The 17,098-nt window shown below is 43.6% G+C and overlaps 1 protein-coding gene across 2 annotated transcripts in view; it reads left to right on the top strand.

The window, feature by feature from the left end:
• The window catches only part of MAP1B (microtubule associated protein 1B), a 102,369-nt gene that overhangs the window by 78,635 nt on the left and 6,636 nt on the right, over positions 1 to 17,098 (top strand). For both annotated transcript variants that reach the window (XM_003810490.5, XM_024928822.4), the window contains 2 exons: positions 766 to 906; positions 8,041 to 14,542. In XM_003810490.5, the coding sequence (XP_003810538.3) occupies positions 766 to 906; positions 8,041 to 14,542 (6,643 nt within the window). The remainder of the gene's footprint in view (positions 1 to 765; positions 907 to 8,040; positions 14,543 to 17,098) is intronic.

Raw genomic sequence — 17,098 nt, 5'->3', positions numbered from 1 at the left:
TGGCAGGTAGGATGTGCTGAACATTCATGAACTGGGCTCAGAATGGATACCTTGGTGCTTAGAGTGGTGTTTGCTGAAGGACAGCTGGCTTCCTGCCACTGAAAAGTTCACAGAGAGTTCCTTAGCGCAAACCATGTGCAATTATCTCAAAGATTGCTATTTAGGGGCAGCCTTTTCTTTATATTCAATGTCAAGCACCTTACTGATGCCATTGGAGACTGCCGTGGAGCTGTGTGTGTGCTTGCTGCACGCCTTGGAAGGGCGTATGGGAGGGGTTGGTTTGGGACCCTAGTTTGGAACACCGTGCTTACTGAGGAGGCCACTGGGGAACCTGGACTGTACATGGTGATTCAGCCTGTGAGATAGTTCCGTCTTCCCTGGTTTCACAGACCACGTGCTGCTAGCAGACATTTCTAACAGCTGTGGAACAAATGATTACCAGCTGTGAAGACTGCTTTGAAAAAGAGGAGGAAACTAGGGGGAGAAAGTCAACTATCGCTACTGTCTTGATTGTAGAGAAACTTTGAAAATGGCATTCTTGGGCAAACTGATAACTACGCTTATTGGCTTTGTGGATGATCCTACAGCCAGGGATCCATTCAACCCTCCCGTGCTCTTCTGGCCTCCAGGAGAAATTAGACTTTTGGGGAATGAATGCTTTTTGCTGGTAATAAACTCCCATGGCTCTGAAGGCTAGCCCTGTCCTGAAGGTGGGATGGCAGCACTGCCCATGGCTCAGGGCCTACGTTCTGTGCTTTATTTCAGGTGCGCTTGATGATCACTGATGCTGCCCGACACAAGCTGCTCGTGCTGACCGGGCAGTGCTTTGAAAATACCGGAGAGCTCATTCTCCAGTCCGGCTCTTTCTCCTTCCAGAACTTCATAGAGATTTTCACCGATCAAGAGGTAGGTTCATGTCTGAGAATATCTGTGCTTCTAGTGGCTTGGTTGCCTTAGGTTCCTCTTTGAGAGCACTGGGGGAGACAAAAGAAGAAGGGAGGGAACCTCACAGCTCTCCTGAAATAAGCAAAACTGCATGATCCAAAATACTTTATTTCTATGGCTCATTGCCAAAAGAATTTAGAGCACTCATTTACAATTAATTGGAATCATTCTTAATGTGCCTGAGATATAGATGGGAGGGGTTGGAACAGTCAACACTTTACAGATGGTAAAAATGATGGAGAAACTTGAAATGTCAGAGCCCAAAAGAAAACCTGCGTTTCCTGTTTTCTGAAATAATACTCCAAAGATATCTGGGGCTTTTGGCACCTCGTTTTCCAGGCCTAATTATTTCAGATTTCTCTTACTTTAATGCCTGGCCCCAGTGTTTGAACTTGGGCTGTTTGAACAGCCCACAAAAGAGAGAGGGCTTTACAAAAGGAGCCACGTAGGAAAATGGGGCACGTCTGTGACCCAAGAAAAAGTTGGCTAAAGTAGCTGGACTGAAGCTGGATCATTCATATTTCTAATGCGTATCTTATTCAAAGATGACACATATAAAGTGTTGAAAACTGTGTGAAGTTAGTCGTATTTTGTAAAATGAGATCAAAGATTTTGATATGCTTATTTCTGCTTGGGAATTTATCCTGGCTGGGAAACTTTCCAAAGTAATGCACCTTGTTTACCTAGCTTACATGTTTATAGCAATTACAGAAACAATTCAGACCCATCCCCATAGCAGGTTGGGGCCTGCCTGTGGCCGATAGCAGATTTCTACATGGAGGGACTGAGGGATGTTCTGATAAGAAGAATTCCCACATCTGTTTAAAACTGTCTTTCTGAGGTGGTGGCTTGTCTGTCTCATGTGTACTGTGAAGGGCCACGTGTCCTTCTGCACTTAATTTTCCTTGGCCCTGAGGTTCAGAGAAAGCTCTGTTTGTACTTTTCATCACTGGCAAGAACTGTAAGCACACTGCCCAACTTCATCTGAGTCACCTGGAGGCTTCTTTAAAAACACTGATCAGAAGGCATAATAATGTTCACTCTCCAGCCACTGGGGTGGGGAGAATGCAAAACTGTGAAAAGGAACATTTTTGAAGCCACAGCTCTCAGAAGGTGTGGCGTCATCTGGATCTTGAAACACATACCAGGATGGGATCCCCCAGGCAGGCAGCTCCTTTCTCAGAGGCTTCAGAGCTCACTCACAGTTGGTTCATCTTTACCACTTCAAAATGCAAGCTTTGGCTGTGTCTTCTTCCAAGGCTGCTAGAGTTCACGCATCTTGCCTCATTCATCTCGGTATCCATTGCACCTGCACATAGTAAAGGCCTAGTAAGCCACTGTTCGATTGCATTGAAATTCCAAAGCTGGGGCTACAATTCTCACTCTGCCTACTGTCCTGAAGTTGTTGTTTGATCACTATAATGTCAGAATGTTTTGCAAGATTATGTCCCCATGTGCATGTTGTACCCGGAGGCAGGTGGGCATTTGTCTAGTAGCTCTGGGGTCACACACATTATTAGCATCTTGCCTCAGGGAAGAGAGAAAGCTGCAGAAGGCTGGAAGTGGCCCAATGACATGGTGAGCAGTTAAGTGGCCTGCTTATAGCTCATTTGCATGCACATGGGCACTTTCCACATTCCTGTGCAGTTCTGTAGTTATTTTCTAGTGGTTGGTTTCTACCCAAGTCATTGGTTTGTCTTTTTTGCCGAAAAACCAGACAAAGGAAATATGTAAAGAAAAGTGTCATTGCCAAGATTTTCAATAAGGAAGTAACACGATTTGGCATATTTGCATCTCAAATAATATCCCTCCTTCCCCTTCTTTAAATAAGGTTGTTATGAATATTGCTGCTTAATCATTTTTACTAGATTATGGAAGCAAAATTTTAGCACCATGGACTGTGCACGTGTCAGATTTTGCCACTAATTACAGAAAAAAAAAATTGCCCTAACTGAAGAACTCGAGTTCCGTGGAAGGGCAGATTCCCCAGGGTTTACACTTATTGGGGTAGGTTCTGGAGGACACATATTTTGATTATACTCAGGCAGGTATCATTATGGTCAGAGACCATGTCATATTCTCTTCTGCCACCCACAAAGAAAGGATGCCACAGCTAAAGTGAATTGAAAACCACTGGACTGGACCAGTGGTTATCAGCCTTTTGGAGCTAGGATTGCCCATTGTTGCCTTGGAAAAAGGGTTGAGTAACTGAATAACAAACGGACCTTGAAGACCACTTGTTGTCCAGCTCTGTTCCTTTTATCCAGTCCTTGAAACATACTAGTTAACTCCAGGGAAACCAAAACCACAATTTGGGACAAACAAAAATGATACTTTTTAAAAAATATAAGAACAGCTAAAAATAAATGGACTGAAAAAATAGAACTATCAGTACATTTTGAGCTTCAGGTTTTGGAGTCTTAATCACTGGAGATCAATTAACAAAACCAGAACTAACAGACGGTACAATTGTCTGGCTAACCCCACTCCTCCCTGAAATCCAGGGATGGTGAAATCATCATCTCCTGGGGACATTTTTCAGTCTCTGTGTTGGAAAGTTTTTCCTTATTTGTCTCATTGTATCTTCAAGGAAGTGATGTGATCCCTTTCCCACCTACAGTGTCTTAGTTACCCTTCACCAACACTGCCGATTTTTTCCCTTTCAGATTAATCATCTTCAGTTTTACCCACAGTTCTTCATAACCCTGCTCACTGTCCTTCAAACTTGTTCCTCTGTCAAGAAAGGGAGGTGAAGGCCAGGTGCTATGGCCCATGCCTGTAATCCCAGTACTTTGGGAGGCCAGAGTGGGAGGATCACGTGCGGCTAGGAGTTCTAGGTTGCACTCAGTTATAATCTGCACTGCACTCCAACCTGGGCAACAGAGCAAGATTCTGTCTCTTAAAAAAAAAAACTATACTTAAAACATTAAAAAAATAAAATAAAAAGAAGAGGAGATGGGATGGGTATGGGGGGAATTCAGGAGTTTAGTCCTGGTCATGTTTTAGTGCCTTGAAATCAGACAATTGGATTTGTGAGAACAGAGCTCAGGGAACTCAGAGTTGGGCTGGAGATACTAATTTGAAATCCATTAGCATATTAGAGGTATTTGAAGCCCAGAAGACACATGATGTGACCTAGAGTGAGAAACATTTTAAGAAGAGAAAGGGCCCAGGTCCAGTGTTGACAGGTCATAAGGCCAAGAGGAAGGAGCCAGTAAGGGAGACTTGTTTCAGGTTTTTGCTTGTTGGTCTAATTTCTCTAAAATGTCATGACTCAAACTGGACACCCTATTCAGGAGTCATTTGACCAGGTTAGGATTGTGAGAGTTGATAATGTCTATAGTTTTCAATACAATCTTCTATTAAAGAAGTCTAAAAGTGACTTTTGACCATCACCATACACCATTAATGGTCAATGGGGAAGTCAATGGGGAAGAGATGCAGGCTTTGAGGGGCTCTACAATTTATATAATTTAAGGGCTCTTTTTTAAGAAAAATGAAACAATTATTAATATACAGTTAAGTACAGGGCCATGCCAATGAGGTACCTTGAAGTTTAAGCTTCTTTGGCTTCATGATAAATCCATTTGATTGTCAACTAAAATCCCTGAGTCTTTTCCACGGATATTATTGTTAAGCCACATCTCCCAATCCTGTAGTTTACCCTGCTGGTTTATTGAACCTTACATTTATCCCTTTAGAATGCCATCCTGTTAGAGTTGACTTAGCCACCATCATCCCAATGTCAAGAGCTTTTATAAATACCTTAATTCTGCCATTCCACATTTTGCTGTGTCTCCCATTTTCATACCATCCACAAATATGATATGCATGCCTTCGCCATTTTTATCCAAGTGAATACAGGCCAGAAAATGAGACTTGAGGCAGCCCATCATAGACCTCCCTCCAGGTTGACATTAAGCAGCACTATTTATATGGCTGGCTGGAAATCCACCTAATTCTGCTATCACACTGTTCAGGGATCCTATTAAATGTCTGGCTAAAACCCAGAGATACACTGTCTACTGTATTTCCTCATCAGCCAAGCAAGTAACCTAATCAAAAGGAAATGTAGTTCGTAGGCCATGGTTTAGAAATTCAAATCTTGTTTCATTAATCTCATCTGCAGTAAAACCATTTATTTCTTACATCTTCCTTCCTCTTCCAGTATGCCTGCATTTAATCAGAAAAAGTAATTAACAAAAAAGATTATCTTTGTCCCAAAGCATATTCCTCCTGGTTGCATCTGTCATCCAACTTTGTAAGAACCAGGGTAGCACTCAGTGTGGTTACATCTGAAGTACCCACTCCAGGAAGATAACATGTGTTGAACTGGCCAAGTTTGGCACACAGATCAACAAACATCTACTGAGCCTGATTATGTATTGAGGAAACAAAGATAACTAAGATACAAAGATACAGAAGATATATTTCCTGCTATCAGAAATGTTTAGAGTAGTGGGTTATAATAGTTACCGTTTATCATGGTGATGATTTCCCAATTTGTTCAGAAGAAGCCTCAGTTTCCAAGTCTAAGAACTAGTCACAAGCTTCCTTGCCACTGCTAACATTGTTGGATCCTCCTTATGGTTCTCATCTATTCATTGAATAAGCTTGGTCAGGTGCTGCCATGGGCTGGCCACTCTTAAGACCCTGTCTTTGCCCTTGAGGCACTCTCTACTGTGCTTGTTGGCCCACAGGTCTGGAAAGAGGCTGTGGGGGAAAACACGGGCTTCATTCTGTTGTGTAGTTCCAAGGATGTAGGAGTTGTTCTTCCTCCTCCTCCCTCTGCCCAATTCCATCTGTCTGTTTTATGACTGAGGGCTCTGTCCAGCCCTGTCTCTGCATTCTTGTCTCATCATTCAGAATGTGCTGCTGTTTCTTCAGAGGGACCAGATTTTCCTTCTCTGGAAAGAAACCTGTCAAAGCAATGCTGGCTTTCTTTTCTGCTTTGCCTTGTACATCACGGTTGTTCATTCACCAGTGTCTCTTGGCTATCTTTCATGACCTCTGACTTCTCAGAATTCTGTGCAATCTTATTTTGTTTTGGGGTCATTTCCTGCATTTCATAGAAATTCTCTGGATAGAGGTGAAAAGACGGAAAGTAGGAAGATATTCCTTAAGTCTTTCTACCTTCTGCTTCAACCTGGTAATTACATACTTTACATAAAAAGAGCTAGTGATTGAATGCCCCCTGCTCACAGCTGGATTATACCCTTGGCTGCCACACCTCTCAGCTAGGGTGGAATTTCAAAAATTAAAATGAACTAAACTTAATTTTTAAGTTTCACTATTAAAGATACAGCAGTTATTCTAGATTTGCCCCCTAAAACATATTATAAAACATGAATAGTTTGCATGTGCTTTGTGTGAAAATTGGGATCTAGAGACTTTTAATTGTGCTATAGTGATTGTGATGAGAGTCTCTGCTAATTATTGTACAAAAAACCATATTTGATGCCCTATGTTTGCTTTGGCCAGCAAATCATTTGAGCAAAGATGCCTGTCCCCTCTACCCAAAGATGGTATTACCATTTGCTTTTTCATTTTTCTTAGCTCCCAAAAACAGGAGTTGATTCTTATCCTTTTTATAGAAAATTGTGAAGTCACAGAAAAACAACAAAGTTTTATTATTTTGTTATTTTGCGGCCCTTTACATAAAATGTTATGCTTAGGACTAATATGCTAACAAAACAAAAATGACTATTTTACTGCAATATTGCAGTCGAATATAGGAAAACTCAGATTCTATAAATTATTCTTACACACACTCATAATAGTAGCCTCAGAATGCTGATAGTCAGGAGATAGAGGAAACTAATCTAATACTAGAAGGTAAGAGTTCAGACCTGCTGGCTCAGGGATGCCTGGACCAAATGAAACCTTGGCTTTACCCCTTGATCATTTGTCATCCAGAATACAGAGCCCTTTTCAGTCGAAACTCTGAGCTGATTTGTGAGCTTTACTGAGACAGAAAGAATATTGGAGTTGATGGCATGATTCTCCATCACTAATTTGCTAGGCTAAGACCATGAAATATATGGCCATAATATGGAGTGAGAGAGACAAGTAGTGTTTTTATTAAACCACAATTTCTGTTTTGGTCCTGATTTGCTTTTCTATGTTTACATCCTTGGGAAGTACTAAACAATGTGTTGAAAAATGTTTCAGCCACATTTGATCTTAGCTGCTCACACCCAACTTGCCCTGAAAAGAATGGGAGCAGTAAGAGAACAGAGTGGCTCACTGTGGAGTTAAACATGAGCAAATGGGGAACGAATTTGGCCACTGGCTTTTATAATTACCCAACCACTTTAATGTCATGGCTTTAATAAAAAAGTATTTGTATCTGCAGAGAATATGCTGGGTGACCCACTCATGTTTCAATCAGCGTGCACTGATGCCAGAAACCAGTAATTTTTTGTAGTAATAGGCAATCCATAACTTCTTGTCTCCTATGGGGAAAAACCCACCAAGGTTTTTTCTTTTTTACATGCCAGATCCTGAAAGGAGGCCACAACAAGTGCCCTGTTAATCTGAATTTCTTTAAGGTATCAATCAGGCCTTTTTTTTTTTTTTTTTTTTTTTTTGCCAAGTCTAGTGGAATAAAAGAAAACATTTTTTATTAGTGGTGAAATGACCCAGACAGCTTTCTCTTGTGATAGTTTAATGTTTTTTTTTAAAGGGCATCTTTGCCTTTATTCTAGGGGTAATATTCAAAGTGTTTCATAACCACTGCAGCACAATCCTCAGTTGCCCAGGTGGTCACTGGTGTTAGAACTGGAGCAGAGTACTGGCATTCCCCTGCTGGGCAGGAATAGATGGTGGAGGGGCTGTTGGGGAGGTGCCAGGGCGAGTGGGTACTGGTTGAGGTAGAAGCCAGTAGCAGCGGGGCTCAGGACAAAGGCTGTTCACCTTCCAGTAGGGAAGTATTTCAGCATTTAAGCAACCGACATCACTACGAGAGTGCATGTCTGAAACTGGTCCTATGTGCATCCTGTGATCCTGTAACACATAGTTATAGCTGGAGATGATGGATCAGTGATGATAATCACTTACACCTTTTCTTTCTTTCTTTCTTTCTTTAAAACCCAGATCGGGGAGTTACTAAGCACCACCCATCCTGCCAACAAAGCCAGCTTAACCCTGTTCTGTCCTGAAGAAGGGGACTGGAAGAACTCCAATCTTGACAGACATAATCTCCAAGACTTCATCAATATTAAACTCAATTCAGCTTCTATCTTGCCAGAAATGGAAGGACTTTCTGAGTTTACCGAGTATCTCTCAGAATCAGTGGAAGTCCCATCTCCCTTTGACATCTTGGAACCTCCCACATCGGGTGGATTTCTGAAGCTCTCCAAGCCCTGCTGTTATATTTTTCCAGGAGGGAGGGGCGATTCTGCCTTGTTTGCAGTGAATGGTTTCAATATGCTCATCAATGGCGGATCAGAGAGAAAATCCTGCTTCTGGAAGCTCATCCGACACTTAGATCGAGTGGACTCCATCCTGCTCACCCACATTGGGGATGACAATTTGCCTGGAATAAACAGCATGTTACAGCGGAAAATTGCAGAGCTCGAGGAAGAACAGTCCCAGGGCTCCACCACAAATAGTGACTGGATGAAAAACCTCATCTCCCCTGACTTAGGAGTTGTATTTCTCAATGTACCTGAAAATCTCAAAAATCCAGAGCCAAACATCAAGATGAAGAGAAGCATAGAAGAAGCCTGCTTCACTCTCCAGTACCTAAACAAATTGTCCATGAAACCAGAACCTCTGTTTAGAAGTGTAGGCAATACTATTGATCCTGTCATTCTTTTCCAAAAAATGGGAGTAGGTAAACTTGAGATGTATGTGCTTAATCCAGTCAAGAGCAGCAAGGAAATGCAGTATTTTATGCAGCAGTGGACTGGTACCAACAAAGACAAGGCTGAATTCATTCTGCCTAATGGTCAAGAAGTAGATCTCCCGATTTCCTACTTAACTTCAGTCTCATCTTTGATTGTGTGGCATCCAGCAAACCCTGCGGAGAAAATCATCCGAGTCCTGTTTCCTGGGAACAGCACCCAGTACAACATCCTGGAAGGGTTGGAAAAGCTCAAACATCTAGACTTTCTGAAGCAGCCACTGGCCACCCAAAAGGATCTCACTGGCCAGGTGCCCACTCCTGTGGTGAAACAAACAAAACTGAAACAGAGGGCTGATAGCCGAGAAAGTCTGAAGCCAGCCGCAAAACCACTTCCTAGCAAATCCGTGCGCAAGGAGTCAAAAGAAGAAACCCCTGAGGTCACAAAAGTGAATCACGTGGAAAAGCCACCCAAAGTTGAAAGCAAAGAAAAGGTAACGGCGAAAAAAGACAAGCCAGTAAAAACAGAGACCAAACCTTCAGTGACTGAAAAGGAGGTTCCCAGCAAAGAAGAGCCATCTCCAGTGAAAGCCGAGGTGGCTGAGAAGCAAGCCACAGATGTCAAACCCAAAGCCGCCAAGGAGAAGACGGTGAAAAAGGAAACAAAGGTAAAGCCTGAAGACAAGAAAGAGGAGAAAGAAAAGCCAAAGAAAGAAGTGGCTAAAAAGGAGGACAAAACACCTATCAAGAAGGAGGAAAAACCAAAAAAGGAAGAGGTGAAAAAAGAAGTCAAAAAAGAGATCAAGAAAGAAGAGAAAAAAGAACCCAAGAAAGAGGTTAAGAAAGAAACACCACCGAAGGAAGTCAAGAAGGAAGTTAAGAAGGAAGAGAAGAAGGAAGTGAAAAAGGAAGAAAAGGAACCCAAAAAAGAAATTAAGAAGCTCCCTAAAGATGCAAAGAAATCATCTACTCCTCTGTCTGAAGCAAAAAAACCAGCTGCTTTAAAACCAAAAGTACCCAAGAAGGAAGAGTCTGTCAAGAAAGATTCTGTTGCTGCCGGAAAGCCAAAGGAGAAGGGGAAAATAAAAGTCATTAAGAAGGAAGGCAAGGCCGCAGAGGCTGTCGCTGCAGCTGTCGGCACTGGAGCCACCACAGCAGCTGTCATGGCGGCAGCTGGAATAGCAGCCATTGGCCCTGCCAAAGAACTCGAAGCTGAGAGGTCCCTTATGTCATCTCCTGAGGATCTAACCAAGGACTTTGAAGAGTTAAAGGCTGAAGAGGTCGATGTAACAAAGGACATCAAGCCTCAGCTGGAGCTAATCGAAGACGAAGAGAAACTGAAGGAAACTGAGCCAGTCGAAGCCTACGTCATCCAGAAGGAGAGAGAAGTCACCAAAGGTCCTGCCGAGTCCCCTGATGAGGGAATCACTACCACTGAAGGGGAGGGCGAATGTGAACAGACACCTGAGGAGCTGGAGCCCGTCGAGAAGCAGGGAGTAGACGACATTGAAAAATTTGAAGATGAAGGAGCCGGTTTTGAAGAATCTTCAGAGACTGGAGACTATGAAGAGAAGGCAGAAACTGAGGAGGCTGAGGAGCCAGAAGAGGATGGGGAGGAACACGTATGTGTGAGCGCCTCCAAGCACAGCCCCACTGAGGATGAGGAAAGTGCCAAGGCGGAGGCTGATGCATACATCAGGGAGAAGAGGGAGTCTGTGGCCAGTGGGGATGACCGAGCCGAAGAAGACATGGATGAGGCCATTGAGAAAGGAGAGGCTGAACAATCTGAAGAGGAGGCTGATGAGGAGGACAAAGCTGAAGATGCCAGAGAGGAGGAATATGAGCCGGAAAAAATGGAAGCTGAAGACTATGTGATGGCTGTGGTCGACAAGGCTGCAGAGGCTGGTGGTGCCGAGGAGCAGTATGGATTCCTCACCACACCAACCAAGCAACCAGGAGCCCAGTCTCCTGGCCGAGAACCTGCATCTTCAATTCATGATGAGACTTTACCTGGAGGCTCAGAGAGCGAGGCCACCGCTTCTGATGAGGAGAATCGAGAAGACCAGCCTGAGGAATTCACTGCCACCTCTGGCTACACTCAGTCTACTATTGAGATATCCAGTGAGCCCACCCCCATGGATGAGATGTCTACCCCTCGAGACGTGATGAGTGATGAGACCAACAATGAAGAGACGGAGTCCCCTTCTCAGGAATTCGTAAATATCACCAAATATGAATCTTCATTGTATTCTCAGGAATACTCTAAACCTGCTGATGTTACACCGCTCAACGGATTTTCTGAAGGATCAAAAACAGATGCCACTGATGGCAAGGATTACAATGCTTCAGCCTCTACCATATCACCACCCTCTTCCATGGAGGAAGACAAATTCAGCAGATCTGCTTTACGTGATGCTTACTGCTCTGAAGTGAAAGCCAGCACCACATTGGACATCAAAGATACCATCTCAGCTGTTTCAAGTGAAAAGGTCAGCCCGTCGAAGAGCCCGTCCCTGAGTCCATCTCCACCATCACCCTTAGAAAAGACCCCCCTGGGTGAACGTAGTGTGAACTTCTCTCTGACGCCCAATGAGATTAAAGTCTCTGCAGAGGCAGAAGTAGCCCCGGTGTCTCCTGAGGTGACCCAAGAAGTAGTTGAAGAACATTGTGCTAGTCCTGAGGACAAGACTCTGGAAGTGGTGTCACCATCTCAGTCCGTGACTGGCAGTGCTGGTCACACACCTTACTATCAATCTCCTACTGACGAGAAATCCAGTCATCTCCCTACAGAAGTCATCGAAAAACCACCAGCAGTTCCAGTGAGTTTTGAATTCAGTGATGCCAAAGATGAGAATGAAAGGGCTTCAGTAAGCCCCATGGATGAGCCCGTGCCTGACTCAGAGTCTCCTATTGAAAAAGTTTTGTCTCCTTTACGCAGCCCGCCCCTCATTGGATCCGAGTCTGCTTATGAAAGTTTTCTAAGTGCTGATGACAAGGCTTCTGGCAGAGGTGCTGAAAGTCCTTTTGAAGAAAAGAGTGGAAAACGAGGCTCTCCAGACCAAGTAAGTCCAGTTTCTGAAATGACTTCTACTAGTCTTTACCAAGACAAACAGGAAGGGAAAAGCACAGACTTTGCACCAATAAAAGAAGACTTTGGCCAAGAAAAGAAAACTGATGATGTTGAAGCCATGAGTTCTCAACCAGCACTGGCTCTGGATGAAAGGAAATTAGGAGATGTTTCTCCCACACAAATAGATGTCAGTCAGTTTGGATCTTTTAAAGAAGACACTAAGATGTCCATTTCTGAAGGTACTGTCTCAGACAAGTCAGCTACTCCTGTTGATGAGGGCGTAGCAGAAGACACGTACTCTCATATGGAGGGTGTGGCTTCAGTGTCCACAGCCTCAGTGGCTACGAGCTCATTTCCAGAGCCAACAACAGATGATGTGTCTCCTTCTCTGCATGCTGAGGTTGGCTCCCCACATTCCACAGAAGTAGATGACTCCCTTTCAGTGTCTGTTGTGCAAACACCTACCACATTCCAGGAAACAGAAATGTCTCCATCTAAAGAAGAATGCCCAAGACCGATGTCAATTTCTCCACCAGACTTCTCCCCTAAAACTGCAAAGTCCAGGACACCCGTTCAAGATCACAGATCTGAACAGTCCTCAATGTCTATTGAATTTGGCCAAGAATCTCCTGAGCAATCCCTTGCTATGGACTTCAGTCGACAGTCTCCAGATCACCCTACAGTGGGTGCAGGTGTGCTTCACATCACTGAAAATGGGCCAACTGAAGTGGACTACAGTCCTTCTGACATGCAGGACTCCAGTTTATCACATAAGATACCACCTATGGAGGAGCCGTCCTACACCCAAGATAATGATCTTTCTGAGCTCATCTCAGTATCTCAGGTAGAGGCCTCCCCGTCCACCTCTTCTGCTCATACCCCTTCTCAGATCGCTTCTCCTCTCCAAGAAGATACTCTATCCGATGTTGCTCCTCCCAGAGATATGTCCTTATATGCCTCACTCACCTCTGAAAAAGTGCAAAGTCTGGAAGGAGAGAAGCTCTCTCCAAAATCTGATATCTCTCCACTCACCCCACGAGAGTCCTCTCCTTTATATTCACCTACTTTTTCAGATTCTACCTCTGCAGTCAAAGAGAAAACAGCAACTTGCCACAGTTCCTCTTCTCCACCAATAGATGCAGCATCCGCAGAGCCCTATGGCTTCCGTGCCTCAGTGTTATTCGATACAATGCAACACCATCTAGCCTTGAATAGAGATTTGTCCACACCTGGCCTGGAGAAGGACAGTGGAGGGAAGACACCTGGTGACTTTAGCTATGCCTATCAAAAGCCTGAGGAAACAACCAGGTCCCCAGATGAAGAAGATTATGACTATGAGTCTTATGAGAAGACCACCCGGACCTCGGATGTGGGTGGCTATTACTATGAGAAGATAGAGAGAACCACAAAATCCCCAAGTGACAGTGGCTACTCCTATGAGACCATTGGGAAAACTACCAAGACCCCTGAAGATGGTGACTATTCCTATGAAATTATTGAGAAGACCACACGGACCCCTGAAGAGGGTGGGTACTCATATGACATAAGTGAAAAGACCACCAGCCCCCCCGAAGTGAGTGGTTACAGCTATGAAAAGACTGAGAGGTCTAGAAGGCTTCTGGATGACATCAGCAATGGCTATGATGACTCTGAGGATGGTGGCCACACACTTGGGGACCCCAGCTACTCTTATGAAACCACTGAGAAAATTACCAGTTTCCCTGAGTCTGAAGGTTATTCCTATGAGACATCTACAAAGACAACACGAACCCCTGATACTTCCACATACTGTTACGAGACTGCAGAGAAAATCGCTAGAACCCCTCAGGCGTCCACATATTCCTACGAGACTTCAGACCTATGCTACACTGCAGAAAAGAAGTCCCCCTCAGAAGCCCGTCAGGATGTCGATTTATGCCTCGTGTCCTCTTGTGAATACAAGCACCCCAAGACAGAGCTTTCACCCTCTTTCATTAATCCCAATCCTCTTGAGTGGTTTGCCAGTGAAGAACCCACTGAAGAATCTGAAAAGCCCCTCACTCAATCAGGGGGAGCCCCACCGCCTCCAGGAGGAAAGCAACAGGGCCGACAGTGTGATGAAACCCCTCCCACCTCAGTCAGCGAGTCAGCCCCATCCCAGACCGACTCTGATGTTCCCCCGGAGACTGAAGAGTGCCCCTCCATCACGGCCGATGCCAATATCGACTCTGAAGACGAGTCGGAAACCATCCCCACAGACAAAACTGTCACGTACAAACACATGGACCCACCTCCAGCTCCCGTGCAAGACCGCAGCCCTTCGCCACGCCACCCTGATGTGTCCATGGTGGACCCAGAGGCCTTGGCCATTGAGCAGAACCTGGGCAAAGCTCTAAAGAAAGATCTGAAAGAGAAGACCAAAACCAAAAAGCCAGGTACAAAGACCAAGTCATCTTCACCTGTCAAAAAGAGTGATGGGAAGTCTAAGCCCTTGGCAGCTTCACCAAAACCAGCGGGCTTGAAAGAATCCTCGGATAAAGTGTCCAGGGTGGCTTCTCCTAAGAAGAAAGAATCTGTGGAAAAGGCAGCAAAACCCACCACCACTCCTGAGGTCAAAGCTGCACGTGGGGAAGAGAAAGACAAGGAGACCAAGAATGCTGCCAATGCCTCTGCATCCAAGTCGGCCAAGACCGCCACTGCAGGTAGGTTGAGAAGGCTGGGCATTGGATATATGTCACAACCATTCTACTTGCGTTTACAGCCTTTATATTTCCCTGTTTGGCTTTGTACTGGGAAGATGAGGGAGCACAATTGATGCTTTACCTTCCCTGTACTCTTCTCCTCTGCCCAAAGGTATATATCTCAGTCCAGTGTGGCCTTAAGGCTTGGAAATAGCTCAGTGTATGGTTCAAAGCAGCTGTGATTCATCACTGGGATTCCTGATTTTGTGCCGTTTTGGAACACAGCAACTACAGCCCTGTTCTAAATCTTCAGAACCAAGGATGTGTCTTTCAGGTGCTTCTGGAAGACTGGTTTCAGCCATACTGGCCTCAGAATCCAGCAGGGTAACACAGGCCAGGAGCTCCCAAAGGCCTAAGGAGAACCAGAGGTTTCACACCAAGACTGGATCGACCAGTCTAGACCCAAGATTTAGAGTCCTTTTTTTAAAAAAAATTTTTTTTAATTAAAAATGTTTACATTTTTATTTAAAACATCACCAGGTTGGAGAGAAATCCTCATTAAAGGCAGTGTTCCATTTTCTTATCAGCCAAAAAATACTATATTTTCAGTTGACCAGTGAGTGTCCGGTGATAATTGAGAGAAAAACATTGATGGCTCTTTTCTTACCCTTCTCTTACCCCATGGCCTCATTAGTAGAGACTCAATGCTATTTCAGATTAAAATTCCACTTGGAAGCTAGGTGCATGGCCTCATGCCTGTAATTTCAGCACTTTGGGAGGCTGAGATGGAAGGTTAGCTTCAGCCCAGGAAGTTGAGACCAGCCTGTGCAACATAGCAAGACCCTGTCTCCACACACAAAAAAATGTTTTTTAATTAGCTGGGTGTGGTGGCACGTGCTTATAGTCTTAGCTACTTGGGAGGCTGAGGCAGGAGGATCACTTCAGCCCAAGAGATCAAGGCTGCAGTGAGCCAGAATTGTATGTATCACTGCATGCCAAGCCTGGGTGACAGAGCAAGACCCTGTCTCTCAAAAATAAATAAATAAGCAAATGAAATGCCACTTGGCAAGAGCAGGTATCCCTGATTTTTGATCATTCATGTTTTGGTCATGATTCTCAGATTTATCAGGTTCTCAGCAATGACCTGGGCTTTTGATGGAACTGGTCTATGGCAGTACTGCTTCATTTTGTTGCTTCACATCAATCACAAGGATTGGCATTCATACATTTTATTTGCTTTAGGTAATTATTCAGAGATTTTTAGATCACAATTCACAAAGTAATGTAAATGGACCCAAACATGTAAGGCACAACAGAATTTAAATAACATTGCCCTGATTTATTAGGGAAAATCTGATAGAGTAATCTTTGGAGCTCTCCAATTAAGTACACTTTAGGATACATTTGTTAAAACTGCAAATTTTTACTTTAAACAATATGGAGTATCAATTTTAAGGCTCAGTTCTCAGCACATTTGGCCTTTCTACATGCACATAGAAAATAATCGGAATTTTTTCATGTTTAAAATGAATGAAAAACCACCAGATAATTAACCCTTTCATCTGAAAGAGTTGACAACTGACCTGCACTTAGGAGAAAACATGAAATCCATTTAAACAGATAAAACCAACCGCAAATTTGCCAGAACATATACATCCTAGCCCACACAATTTTTAAAAAAACTTTTTTTGGACATTTAAAGAGGTAATTTAAAGGCAAAGTAATAAGTGAAAATGAGTTAATTTTCATTTATTTTGGAGATGCTTTTAGATGTCTAAAAAGGCAAAGTTGCAGTACTAATTGACTTTTAAAGCAAACCTGGGCAGTTCTGTCAGTTTGTGCTTCTGTGAGCAATATTCATTTGATGTTGATGGTAGTGATTTAGAGTAGAGGGCGAAATTGGCAGACATGTTTAATTACTGGAAGAACTGTAACTCACAAACTTCTAGTACAAGTCAGAATTCTTTAGGAATTCTTTGGATATTTTGAGGGCTTTCGGCTCAGATTCATTAAAATAACCTATTGATCTATTCATAGAATGAATTAGCTTATCCAATTATTACTTTGGCTGATTCTCACCACTCCCTTACCTCTCTAAAAATAAAACTGGACAGTTGATAGAATTAGCTGGTGGTTTTCAATCTGGGATGATAGTCTTTAAATATCCTATGGAGAAAGAGGATTAAGCATGTAAAATCTAGCTGGTGTTTTAATTGGCTTTACAGCAATGAAACCAGCTGCGTATTAGAATCGCCTGGGGTGCTTTTAAAAGACAGTAGTTCCAGGCCCCAACCCAAGCCCACTTAAGTCAGACTCTAGAGAATGAGGCCTGGGTGTCAGTATTAAGCATCCGAGGTGATTCTGATTATATAGTCAGGCTGAAGAACCACTGCCTCAAAATGCTAGTTCTATTAACATTTCAAAAGCTTTAAACTTCCTAACTGGAACAAGTTAGTTTTCCCAGACCTTTGTGATTTGACTGGGGGTTTTGGTTGCAGTCTGATATGTCCTGATTAGCTAGAGAAAGCCTAGTCTTTCTGAACCTTCCTTTGCCCAAGTTTGGCATCCAGCCTTGTC

The sequence above is a fragment of the Pan paniscus genome, chromosome 4 (genome assembly GCF_029289425.2).
Source record: "Pan paniscus chromosome 4, NHGRI_mPanPan1-v2.0_pri, whole genome shotgun sequence".
In the NCBI taxonomy this organism is placed as follows: Eukaryota; Metazoa; Chordata; class Mammalia; order Primates; family Hominidae; genus Pan; species Pan paniscus.
This window is presented reverse-complemented; position numbering and strand designations above follow the sequence as displayed.